At 42.9% G+C, this 13,613-nt stretch overlaps 1 protein-coding gene across 4 annotated transcripts in view; it reads right to left on the bottom strand.

Annotated features, from left to right (window-relative positions):
• LOC5522228 overlaps window positions 1–12,930 on the bottom strand; it is a 31,699-nt gene extending 18,769 nt beyond the window's left edge. The window contains exons 1-12 of one of the 4 annotated variants that reach the window (XM_048725998.1): window positions 12,676–12,930; window positions 9,100–10,788; window positions 8,802–8,924; window positions 8,199–8,324; window positions 7,382–7,540; window positions 6,522–6,644; window positions 6,107–6,265; window positions 5,236–5,358; window positions 4,829–4,951; window positions 3,902–4,024; window positions 958–1,104; window positions 353–511 (exon numbers count right to left, since the gene is read on the bottom strand). In XM_048725998.1, coding sequence (XP_048581955.1) covers window positions 353–511; window positions 958–1,104; window positions 3,902–4,024; window positions 4,829–4,951; window positions 5,236–5,358; window positions 6,107–6,265; window positions 6,522–6,644; window positions 7,382–7,540; window positions 8,199–8,324; window positions 8,802–8,924; window positions 9,100–10,774 — 3,040 coding nt within the window. In that variant the 5' untranslated portion in view covers window positions 10,775–10,788; window positions 12,676–12,930. The remainder of the gene's footprint in view (window positions 1–352; window positions 512–957; window positions 1,105–3,901; window positions 4,025–4,828; window positions 4,952–5,235; window positions 5,359–6,106; window positions 6,266–6,521; window positions 6,645–7,381; window positions 7,541–8,198; window positions 8,325–8,801; window positions 8,925–9,099; window positions 10,789–12,675) is intronic. The other 3 variants (XM_048726000.1, XM_048725999.1, XM_048726001.1) reach the window with 3 other exon arrangements.
• Between the last annotated feature and the right edge of the window lie 683 nt (window positions 12,931–13,613).

Here is a 13,613-nt window from a genome sequence, read left to right as displayed (position 1 = left end):
GAGTTTATCAAACCAAGCTGCCATAGAAGCGAATATGTAAGAATTGTTTAAAAAACTCCAAAATCTTTTGATTATTTAGATATTTTCTTCTTTATAAATCGATTCAGGCTGGCGCTTCGTAACGATCGTATACCGAAGTGTATCCGAAATCAAAATTTCCCAGCAAACCCCGTGGCAAATCTTACTTTTTCCTTTTTTTCTGCGTGATGACATAGTAGCTACTCGCACATGCGCAGTAGCTTCAAAAAGGCCCCAAGGGATGGCGCGTGGGTAAATGTTCCACTCTCGGACGAGTATCCACCCCCCTTCATCTTCTAGCTCCACTCTCCAGTGTCCAACAAGGATAACTTACCATCACAGCTGGTCAGATTTCTTGTCCCATCACTCACAGACCCTGAGAATGTCGGTGTATATCCGGGTTTGCAAGAGCACGTGAAACTTCCCTCGGTATTCTGACAGATGCTGTTATCGCCTGAGCAGACGTACGGGGTCTCCACACACTCGTTCAGATCTAGAAACAGGACATGTTTAAAAAAACTGCGATAGGACCTATTCAAGCTATTACCACTGCACAGTTTTCTGCCTTAAACAGGGCCATGGGTCCCATTTCAGTCAGACTTAAATTTAAAGCTACCACACACAACCCAACCAGATCATCAGGGTCATATTTCGTCCAGCCCGAATCTAAGCTAGCATAACTCACCTACACAACTCCCTGTCCCGTAGAAGACATTCGGGTCCCATTTCTGTCCGGCCCAAATCTAAGCTATCATAACTCACCTATACAAACCCTGTCCCATAGAAGACATCCGGGGCATATTTCTGTCCGGCCCGAATCTAAGCTATCTTAACTCGCCTATACAGCCCCCTGTCCTGTAGGAGAAATAGAAGACATCCGGATCCACACATCTGGGTCACATTTCTTTCCGGTCCGAATCTTAAGCTATAATAACTCACCTACACAACCCCCTGTTCCGTAGAAGGAATCAGGGTCCCATTTCTGTCCGGCAGGACACTTGCACTGTAACGATCCGGGCAGATTTATGCAATCAAGACCCTTGAATAAGCAGGTATTCAAAAACAAATCCAAGCATTCATTGACGTCTGCAACAGAGAGGAATATACATGTAATTAAATTGGTCCTCCAAAGGTATCACACTAAACTGGATCCATATGGGATGATGTGCAATTTCTTTACGCATGCGTGTCAGTGACGTCACAGAACAAAACTGTTGAGCTTTTGAGCAACTATGTAAATCTTTAACTATGTAAATCTTTTTGAGTTGTGGTTTATTTCCTCGGTGGCCATGCCATCACAAAGTTATAGCATGGTATGAGTAACATTTCGTGCTTAATAATCTCGGGATGACTAGTAAAAGTATGTGAATCACAAAATTACCCGATGCCATGCTTTAACTAATAACTATTACATTAAGCGGTCAAAAGTGGTTCTAAGAACCTTTTGTTGACCTTTTTGTTGACAAAATGGTAATATAAGTAAACAAGTTACTATTGAGATGACAGAAATTTGACGTAAAACTAAATATTTTCAGTTTAATTGCTGCTTTTCTATTTATCTCAAGGCGACAATTATTGATCACGTGACTTTTTGAGAGATAAATTCAAGCCAAAATAAACAAAGAAATGACTGCGCCTGTCAGGCCCTCGACAAAATAATCTATAAAAAATAAGCCATTTCTGGAAAAGAAACTTCCTGGGTTAAACGTTAGCGCTAAATAAGTTACATTATGCTATTGTTACTAAAAGCCGCGAGGTTGGTCACTTGATAAAGGTACAGCTGTATAGTTCGCGAGGTTGGTCACTTGATAAAGGTACAGCTGTATAGTTACAATGGTATGAAGCACCACCCTCAGAGGCGTGCAGAGGTCGCTAAACAGAAGTACAGCTGCAGTTACAATGGTACAGAAATAAGCCACTCTCAGCACCGTGCTTTGGTCGCTAAACAGAGGTACAGCTGCAGTTACAATGGTACAGAAATAAGCCACTCTCAGCACCGTGCTGAGGTCGCTAAACAGAGGTACAGCTGCAGTTACAATGGTACAGAAGTAAGCCACTCTCAGCACCGTGCTGTGGTCGCTAAACAGAGGTACAGCTGCAGTTACAATGGTACAGAAATAAGCCACTCTCAGCACCGTGCTTTGGTCGCTAAACAGAGGTACAGCTGCAGTTACAATGGTACAGAAGTAAGCCACTCTCAGCACCGTGCTGTGGTCGCTAAACAGAGGTACAGCTGCAGTTACAATGGTACAGAAATAAGCCACTCTCAGCACCGTGCTTTGGTCGCTAAACAGAGGTACAGCTAGAGTGACAATGGTACAGAAATAAGCCACCCTCAGCACCGTGCTTTGGTCGCTAAACAGAGGTACAGCTGCAGTTACAATGGTACAGAAGTAAGCCACTCTCAGCACCGTGCTGTGGTCGCTAAACAGAGGTACAGCTACAGTTACAATGGTACAGAAATAAGCCACTCTCAGCACCGTGCTTTGGTCGCTAAACAGAGGTACAGCTAGAGTGACAATGGTACAGAAATAAGCCACCCTCAGCACCGTGCTTTGGTCGCTAAACAGAAGTACAGCTGCAGTTACAATGGTACAGAAATAAGCCACTCTCAGCACCGTGCTGAGGTCACTAAACAGAGGTACAGCTGCAGTTACAATGGTATAGAAATAAGCCACTCTCAGCACCGTGCTGAGGTCGCTAAACAGAGGTACAGCTGCAGTTACAATGGTACAGAAGTAAGCCACTCTCAGCACCGTGCTGAGGTCGCTAAACAGAGGTACAGCTGCAGTTACAATGGTACAGAAATAAGCCACTCTCAGCACCGTGCTTTGGTCGCTAAACAGAGGTACAGCTGCAGTTACAATGGTACAGAAATAAGCCACTCTCAGCACCGTGCTGAGGTCGCTAAACAGAGGTACAGCTGCAGTTACAATGGTACAGAAATAAGCCACTCTCAGCACCGTGCTTTGGTCGCTAAACAGAGGTACAGCTGCAGTTACAATGGTACAGAAATAAGCCACTCTCAGCACCGTGCTGTGGTCGCTAAACAGAGGTACAGCTACAGTTACAATGGTACAGAAATAAGCCACTCTCAGCACCGTGCTGAGGTCGCTAAACAGAGGTACAGCTGGAGTGACAATGGTACAGAAGTAAGCCACTCTCAGCACCGTGCGTTCTTTGGTCGCTAAAAAGAGGTACAGCTGCAGTTACAATGGTACAGAAATAAGCCACTCTCAGCACCGTGCTGAGGTCGCTAAACAGAGGTACAGCTGCAGTTACAATGGTACAGAAATAAGCCACTCTCAGCACCGTGCTGAGGTCGCTAAACAGAGGTACAGCTGCAGTTACAATGGTACAGAAATAAGCCACTCTCAGAACCGTGCTGGGGTCGCTAAACACAGGTACAGCTGCAGTTACAATGGTACAGAAATAAGCCACTCTCAGCACCGTGCTGAGGTCGCTAAAAAGAGGTACAGCTGCAGTTACAATGGTACAGAAATAAGCCACTCTCAGCACCGTGCTGAGGTCGCTAAACAGAGGTACAGCTGCAGTTACAATGGTACAGAAATAAGCCACTCTCAGCACCGTGCTTTGGTCGCTAAACAGAGGTACAGCTGCAGTTACAATGGTACAGAAATAAGCCACTCTCAGCACCGTGCTGGGGTCGCTAAACAGAGGTACAGCTGCAGTTACAATGGTACAGAAATAAGCCACCCTCAGCACCGTGCTGTGGTCGCCTTTTGGAGGGAAACCGTTTACAGTAAGGGTTGCTTACGTTAACGTTATTATACTTCTACAGATTTAACGGTTTACTGTAGCTGACAGTCTTGCGTGACAGACGAATTTACGTGACACACACACACAGTTTCTGTACTCTTACCTTCACACTCATTATTATTGAGTTCATAGCCTCGCTTGCATCTGCATGTGTAGCTACCATCGTTGTTGACGCAATCTGCGCTTGCAGGACAGGTTGCGACACCAAGTGCGCACTCGTCGATATCTGATTCGAGACATAAGGAGATCATCAGGGCGTGGTAGGGAGAGGGGCACTGGGGGGAGGGGGGCACTATAATTTTAACTATGATTTTAATGCATCATAATGTCAGAGCGTAAAGCTAGTACTTTTATGAAGAAAATATTTGCGAACGCCGCTATTAAACGCATGCTCAATAAAAGGACAATATATAGATTTAGCCATTGCCTAAAGCCGGAGCTCCGAAAACCTTTTTTTCACAACGGTGGGGACGACGCAATAAACATAATTATAACAAAAGGGTTCAAATTCTATACAAAGAAGAGGGTTTCTTATATAAATTATTTTAATTAATCTCTTTCCAAAGCAAATAAGTTTCAATAATTTGCTAAACATTAGGTGCTTATTTTACTCCATTTAGTATTCCGGACAAACGTTGTGCTCCTTGATTATATATTCAGAGATTAACGCGCGAAAAAGCCGTCCCTGATGATATACGGCGAATCAGAGAGCTCATTTGAATTTACTGGGCGTATCGGTGGGACCGGTTTGTCATTCAAAAGCCAAAAAATTGTTTTTGTTGTCAACACTGTTTAATAAATTGTTTAATCAAGTAAACGGTTTCAAGCCGGTTCTAAAACCTTTCTTTTACCGTTGAGTTCAAGGGGGTAGTAAGGGTTGTGAAGAAAACGTTAATAAAAAGAACTAAAAAAACGTGCGGCAAGAATTTCTGGGTTTAAGAGGAGTAACAACATTCATACGACATACCACCTTACAAACCAAACGCCATGTTGCAAATTGCATTCAAGTCACAAGTCACATCGACCTTACCTTTGCACGTATTATTAACGAGTGTAAAGCCTGGCTTGCATCTGCACGTGTAGCTACCATCGTTGTTGACGCAATCTGTGCTTGCAGGACAGTTTGCAACACCAAGTGCGCACTCGTCGATATCTGAGTCGAGACATAAGGAGATCATCAGGATGTGGCAGGATGACTTTGTGAAAACGAGCGATTTAGCTGCAAACTATTTTCTCAAAGACCAGTATAGATTGTTCACGATTTTCGAGGGAATCACGAATAGGCAAAATTTTATATCTTCTATATGTGATACGAAAAAAAAAATGAGAACTATTTATCCCCGAATGACTGACTGCCTAACTGGTGGGCGTGACAGACAAGCTTGCATGACAAAGATGCTGACAAAGATAACACAAACACACCTTCTTTACTCTTACCTTCGCACGTATTATTAACGAGCGTATAGCCTGGCTTGCATTTGCACGTGTAGCTACCATCGTTGTTGACGCAATATCTGTTCGCGGGACAGGTAGAGATGTTTAACTTACACTCGTCGATATCTGAGTCGAAAGATAAGGAGATCAACAGGGTGTGGCAGTGGGAAGGGCATTGAGGAGCTGTACCACGTCCCCAAATAATTTAGAATGAATCATAACTGCCCCCCTCAAGTGTCCCTGTTCGCCCCATCCCCAGGGTAAATTATAGCTCCTCAATAAACTTACACCAATGTCACAACAGTTCCATTTAGGATTTTCATTTGAACCCCTCCCATCTCCCCCCTATTGCCTGTGTGAGTCCCTACTAGCTAATTTATAATGCGGCAGTATCCACCCCCATTGCCCCTATCATCCTCAGTCCCTGTTAGCTCCTAATTGTTACTCTTCTGTACCGCCCCGTATGACATACATGTTAGAACAGGAATGTGCTACAACTCAAGTGTCCCTGTTCGCCCCATCCCCAGGGTAAATTATATCTCCTCAATAAACTTACACAAATGTCACAACAGTTCCATTTAGAATTTTCATTTGAACCCCTCCCATCCCCCCCCCCCCAATTGCCTGTGTGAGTCCCTACTAGCTAATTTATAATGCGGCAGTATCCACCCCCATTGCCCTATCATCCTCAGCCCCTGTTAGCTCCTAATTGTTACTCTTCTGTACCGCCCCGTATGACATATTATTAACCCTTTCTGGTTGAGAGACTGTACACACTGTGTCTTAATAACCCATGCCCCTAAGCAGACGATCCCTGGTGTAGCAGTTTACCTTATAACATTCCTAACAAGTTTGCTATGAACAGCAGTCTTACCATCGCAGCTGGTCAGGTTTGCGGGTGCATCACCAACGGCTTCTGAGAATTTCGGCGTATATCCGGATTTGCAGGAGCACTTAAAACTGCCGTCGGTGTTCTCACAAATACTGTTTTCGCCTGAGCAGACGTAAGGGATCTCTGTGCACTCGTTCACATCTAAAAAAAAGAATTGTGTGGTCCCAACACTTGTCTCGAAGATTTGCATAGATTGTTCACGATTTTTGCGAGAATTAAACGAATCAATAATATTTGCAAAAGTTCATATAGTTTATTATTTGTAATTTGCAAAAAGTTCGAAATGACTGACCACCTTGCTGGCAGGCGTGAAGGATTTGCTTGGATGACAAAGATGCGTGACAAGTAGCACAAACACACCTACTGCACTCTTTACCTTTCCACCTAGCAATCTTACCTGTGCACGTATTATTATTGAGTGTATAGCCTCGCTTGCATCTGCACGTGTAGCTACCATCGTTGTTGACGCAATCAGCGCTTGCAGGACATGTTGCGACACCAAGTGCGCACTCGTCGATATCTGAGTCGAGACATAACGAGATCAACTGGGCGTGACAGGGGGAGGGGCACTGAGGAGCTATGCCCCCCCCCCTCCCCAAATCATTTTGAATGCATCATAACAACCCCTGTCAGCCCCACTCGCAAGTTAGTCCCATATCACCCCTTCCCCCGTTAGCCCCTGTACATAAACCTTCCTACACTTCAAGCAGCCCGTTCCCCCCTCCCCCACTGTGGGTTACAGCGCCAATAAAGTTACACCACAGTCACGACAAGTCCCTTCCGAATTGTCATTTAAAACCCCATCCGCTCCCATTGCTCTTGTAAGCTCTTACTAGCTTACTCTTCCATATCGCCCTTTCCGTCCCCAATTACAGTGGAACCTGGATTTTACGATGTCTCGGGAGAAAGAAAATGTATCGTAAAATCGAGGCTATCGAGGTAAAATCCAGTATCGTAAAATCCAGGTTCCACTGTACTCCCACTGCCCCTGTGACCAACTCTCTTCCAGTGCCCCTGTGAAACCCTAACCTCGTCTACTGCCCCTGTGAACCCCTAACCTCGTTTACTGCCCCTGTGAACCGCTACTTGTTATTCTTCTGTACCGTCCCGTAAGACATATTCCCTTCTTTCCCGTCAGCTGGTGAAGAGACTGGACACACTGTGTCTTGATAACCCATGCCCATAAGCAGACGATCCCTGGTGTAATAGTTTACCTTATTACTATCCTAAAAAGTTTTCTATGAACAGCAGTCTTACCATCGCAGCTGGTCAGGTTTGCAGGTGCATCACCAACAGCCTCTGAGAATTTTGGCGTATATCCGGATTTGCAGGAGCACTTAAAACTGCCGTCGGTGTTCTCACAAATACTGTTATTGCCTGAGCAGACGTACGGGGTCTCTGTGCACTCGTTCACATCTAAAAAAAAGGATTGTGTGATTCCAGAGAAGATACATACGACCGGTAATGTCCAATCGCCTCCGTGTTGTTGGGGTCGGAGTGTCTTTCAATTCCGATTTCTAGAGGGTTAAAATATACCGACTGCCGTCGGTGTTCTCACAAATACTGTTATCGCCTAAGCAGACGTACGGGGTCTCTGTGCACTCGTTCACATCTAAAAAAAGGATTGTGTGATTCCAGAGAAGATACATACGACCGGTAATGACCAATCGCCTCCGTGTTGTTGGGGTCGGAGTGTCTTTCAATTCCGATTTCCAGAGGGTTAAAATATATATTTATAAATGTATCTTTCATAAAACGCTATATTTCAATCCTTAAAAAAGTCACACATATTTCAAATAGATTTTCATCACGACTTTGAAATCTGGTTCACTTCTCAATGTATTTTATAGAAACCACATATCTTTGTCTCGAAGACGTGTCTTTTAAAGGGTTGTGCCAGTACTTAACGTGACCCACGGAAAACCGCCTTAATCATCTGTGTGTTCTACATATCAAAGGACGACATATCATCATTGCCTCTGCCTGTACGTAGCGTGGCCAACGAGTAAGAAAAGCATAGGCGTTGTTCTGTCATAAGCACACACCAGCATATACAGGAATTTTGTTGCCTTACCTACGCACACATTTGAGTCGTTGTGAGCATAACCTCTCTTGCAACTGCACTTGTAGCTTCCATAGGTGTTAATGCATTGACTGTCTGCAGGGCAGTCATAGATATTACGCCTGCATTCGTCAATATCTAAAACACACAGAGAGACTTTCATGTTAAAATACAATACTTAAAGAAGGCCATCACGCCGCCATTTTATGCTCCCGCTCAAGAATCAATTTCCATCGGCTAATTCAAGCGAATAACGAAGACATTTTCAATCAAATATCGTCAATAACATATCAGACTTCATTCTCAATCTTTAATTGATAAACAATAACAAAGGCGTAGGTGATTGACATTCTTTAATGCAAAGCTAAAAATATTCGTAGGAATCTATAATCTATAATGTTTGAAGAAATAAAATGATTAAAAAGGTAGTTTTTAGACATTATTAAAAAAAAAAGTCTTGAAATGTATGAAAAAATCTACAAATTTTCGTCACCTCATGTAAAAGGTATTTGTATCCCACCTTTCGCCCCTCCTATCCATTCCTCTGTAATTATTATTTTTCTCTACACCCCCCCCCCCCCCGCTATGATTGGACTCTTTTGGGTATGCACATACCATAACAAGTTCTCGGCATCACTACGCTGTTCGCTGGGCAGACGCATCGATAGCTTCCAAGCAGTTTATGGCAAGAAACTTTATCTCCTTTCCAGCACGTCGCTTCAGCACACTCATTTTTATCTGGGTTATTTTCAAAACAAATATACAATATAATTATGATGCTAAATTCCAATATTGCCTCAATGAAAGGAAGTCAAGATACATCTATGAAAGCAGGTTATTTTAGAAAAGTAATTCGATACCTGTAATGCAAACATATACAAACATACATCATATGATCAATTTATGAACTTACCGCTCATCCAGAGGCCAATCCACCGTCTTAGAATTTCGTGTACGCTTCGCCCGAATATTTCGTACTCGCGAAACTTAAGAATTCTCGCAATGTCACTGAGGTTGTATTTGCCAAAGACGTCATCCCACGAAGCTGTCAGATTGTCATTTATATCGAAGTATTCAGGGATGGACTTTTTGTCGATGTCCAGGTTTTTTACCAAGAGGTCTTCCAGAGTCATACGCAGAACACTATCAAAAGGCATATCAACCCTGAGATGATAACAAAGAGCACTATCCCACCATAAGGCTTTCTTGTTCATTATCGGCTGCCACTCTTCTTTAAAGTATTCTCGGGCTTTGGCCAACAGCACAAGTTCTTCGCTGGTCATGGAGCTTAGTCCTTCAAACGGTTTACAGGCCTCTAGTTTCTCTAAAAGCTTATGCACTGCAACCCTGGACATTACCTCGGCGACGTTCTTGACAGTGGCGTTGGCGACTTCATCTTCAGTCATGTTGATTCTCTTAGCAATGTCAGCAATCGTGGTGCTAGTGTAGTTGGCGTAGTGTCGAATGTACGACTGGATAACGGCATTCTCAAACTCGATGTCATTCTTGAAGCCTGTCTGCTTAAAGGTGAACCCTATCTTTGTGTACTTTGCGAGTATTTGTTGCCTGAGGGTAAGCCCTCTTTGCTTGCACTGTCTATCTAAACTTATTCCTTCCAAGATGTTGCAAACGAGTCTTCCTAGGCTGTATAGATTCAGCTGTGATTCGATATCTCCCAAAGATATCCCAGTCACACGGGAAACCTCAGCGAATTTCACATCCTTGAGGATTCTGCAGTCGAACAGCTTGTCTCTGAATTCACCAGATCTTGTGAGGTAGGTATTCAGAAGGGTGTTCACTGTATCCTCACTGATATTAAACCTGATTCGCTGCATTTCATTTCTTAAATCAGGGATATAATTTAATTCCTCGAGGTAGAAGTACCGGTACGTGTGTACAAACTGCATGACTCGATACATTGGTTGGTCTAGCAGTGCAGGCAGTGAGATTCCAAACAGGTCAGAAAACTGGCGGAACGTCATCTCTAGATATTGCTTGTCTTTGTTTAGAAAGCCAAATACCATGAGTATCACTGTATCGTCTTGCGTACCAGGTGTGAGAGCGCGCAGAATGCTAAACAGAGGCGTGGAATCAAGCTCGGGATTGAACTTGTATTTTTCCGCAATCTGCCCAAGGGTGACAGTCGAATTCAAACCTGAAGCCACACTGTAGTTGAATAGCTGCATCGTGTCCATCAAACCCTTAGTATCACTTGTGAACAGCATCTGCAGGGTCTCGTTGAGCGTTTTCTCCATATGGTATGTCGGGTTGAGCTTATGCGTGTAAAGCAGCTCGTATGGCGACAATCTGAGGTAAGACTGGCAGGCCATCGGTATCCCAAGGGATTCAAATACCGTTCCGTTTACACCTTTGGATGCAAAGACGGCCTCTAGCAGTTGAAGCATGCTTACGGTGGACAGGCTTGGTGATCCGGGGACGGTCTTCAAGGCATCGTTTAAGGTTATGTCAGCAAAAGTGGCGTTTAGCGAGTAGTTCAGGCATTGTCCAGGCTCGCTGATGGACGAGGCAGAGATGCGCTCAACCGTTGCTATAACGGCTAGGAAGAGTAGGTATTTGGTGTATAACATCGTCTCAAACAGCTCTGTAAGGGAAAATACAAAGGTTAGCTTTGTTTACTTAAGGGGCTAAAGCTTGAATGGTTGAAGGGGCATATTGGGGTTGAGTTTTGAATTAGCGTTAGGTTAGGTGGGGTTTGGGCTAAGGCTAGGAATCGATTAAGGTTAGGTTAAATTGGGGGCTAACGTTTAACCCTTTCACTCCTGGGTACTTTTGAGCAAAATTGTAAGAAAAACAGCTTGAAAATACAACAACCCCTCCCCCCCCCTATTTCAAATCCAACACTACCAGTTAAGCTACCGCTTACCCAAGACGGTATGCCTTGAAGTTTCCAACAATGCAATGCGGTGCCTTTTCTTTCTAGGGACGGCACTGCTACAGCCTATTGCTTACAACAGTATTGCTTGTAATTTGCTTAAAAATTACAGCTTTTTCACGTCTGGAGAGTGCCTTAGGACATCATAAAAGTCTATTTGGGCATAATTAATGCTGTGCTTATGGATGTTTGCACGCTGAGGTTGATTCAATGGAATAATTCCTTGTCTGATTGTTTTCAGAATAAGCCTGAAAACAATTTTTGAATGAGGTTCTAGCATTGATTGTGACTGATTGCTGTATAATGGGACATGACGGAGAGCAATAAAGGTATCTATTTGTGACTTGATCTGTTTGCTTGTCTCTATTTGTAGTCCGGAATTTTGTGGTAAGAAGAGTTTAAACATTTGTTTACGAATTGGTCAAAAATCAAGGTTGATATTTTGACAAAAGAGTCAATTCTATTACATTGCTTAGATGCGTCTATGCTTAGGGAGAATCCATGAGTATCCGGGTCTTGTGATGTTTAGTTTGCATTTCTGACGTTTTGGAGTTGGGCCTATATTTTACAGGCGTCTCAGGGCGTAATAGTAATGAAAGACTTAAAGACGAAGTGTGGATTGGGGTAAAGTATTGTTGGGGTTTAATGGATATGACTAGGTGGGGTTAGGGAAAAGTTTAGTTTGGGGCTAGGGTTAGGTTTATTTAGGGGTTAGGGTAAAGTCTTAGTGGGGGTTAGGCTTAGTTAATGGTTGATGTTGGGTTTGGGCGAATTTTGAAACTATAAAGGAGTTTAGTTTATGTAAGATAAAGAGGTCTAAGAATAATATTAAGAGAATTGGGGTTCGGCTGTGTTAAGAGGAGGGGGGCAAGTTTTATGGTCGGGGGTCTATGGAAAACCCTCAGACAGGCGCAATGGCTATGACCCTTTGTCTTATTAATGACAATTTATATTAAAAAATGTTTCAACAGTGCTTCACCAAACATTCTAGAAGAATCAATGCCCAACATGAAAAAGTAGCAAACGTGTATTTGTGTTAAGCCCCGTGATAACAGCGCAGCACTGCTGGTGCGCGAGTGGTTAAAATGTTGCTCTAGCAATTCAAGCATTGTTTGGACACAATGCTTTGAGGCGCTGACAACATTTCATCTGCCTTGTGTTCAACCGAGCGCAGCCGCGCCAGTTATGGCACAAGCTCTGCTTAAATACGTTTCAACACTAAACACACTATTAATGGCACAGCACTAAATTTCCATTCCATCGGCATCTTTTTGCATCCGTCAATTTGAAATATTTCTAGTTGCTCCTTTTGTCCGTGAGAGATGGCACACATTTTTTTCCTTAGCGTATTAGATATAAGATGTAAACTCTGGGTATTGGCAGTTGGCGATATTGGGTTTTATCACCAAGTGGGTGGGAGGTTTAATTATATAAAAGCAGCAGGTTACAGGGTTCTAAACTACATAACGGTATTGATAATTCATAACCTCATAGTCTGGCTTTCTTAAACACGATTGAGAGGCGTGTTCCTCATTTCAATATAACAGATCTAAACGTTCGAAAGAACTATTTGACTATGTAAGTTTGCCACTTTACCTGTGCGAGCGTGCCAGCGACTTCAAAGCCTCTGAGCAGATGTCCCTAATAGTGAAATCACTTCTTCTGTCTTCGTCTATGACATAGTGCCACATACCAATAGCCACACTAGGAGTTAAGACGGCAGGCGTACGCTTGACTTAATGACTGTCGTCAAACGATTCCTTTGTTTCGTGCGCATATTGGCGGAACTGTAGAAGTTTCACGAAGAGATCTTGTTACTTATAAATATCGGGTAACTAAGGTGACAAAACAAAAGCTCATTTCTCTTTTCCATCAGATTTTTGCGAGCAAGAAATCTTTGAGAAATAACCTTTTTTACTCTGTTCTAAAACTGATTATCCAGCTAAAGTTGGTCGTGCATAGGTTAAGGAAGATACCTGCATGCCTGAGTCATACACGGATTCGGATAATGGACTTGCTTGCTTTAAAGCAAAACGATTAAAATCAAAACTGAATAAGAGTGGGTAACAATTTTCAGCGAAGTAGCGAAGTAGGCTAAGCTGTTTCACAGTTTGTTTTATTTTAAGCACAAACAAGTTTACCCATTTGGCACACAAAAGATTACTAGAAAAATCCGTGCTGCGTCCATTGTTACTTTTAACAAAGCCTTTCTGCATATAATTCATTCGCCGAATCTGATTGTTTATTTGTGTCGATACAAATACATTGGGCTCAACGTTGATTCAGACTTTACAGAGAACGGAAAGTGTCGGAATAATCAAACAAATAAAAAACAATCGCTTCTTATCTCTAACCAAGGAAATAATTTTGCTTATTTACTTTTTTTTAAGGTGTTATTTGCTTGGATGATTTATGAGAATAACAAACTACGGGCCTCACGCGAAACTTCTTTCAACGGCAATGCTGAGGTTTTAGCTGTGTACAGAGAATAAAGAGGGTAAATAAAAAGGCACGTAATATTTTGTAATTTGCCA

This window comes from Nematostella vectensis, chromosome 4 (genome assembly GCF_932526225.1).
Source record: "Nematostella vectensis chromosome 4, jaNemVect1.1, whole genome shotgun sequence".
NCBI lineage: Eukaryota > Metazoa > Cnidaria > Anthozoa > Actiniaria > Edwardsiidae > Nematostella > Nematostella vectensis.
The sequence above is the reverse complement of the archived record's forward strand: the minus strand, read 5'-3'. Positions and strand labels throughout refer to the sequence as shown.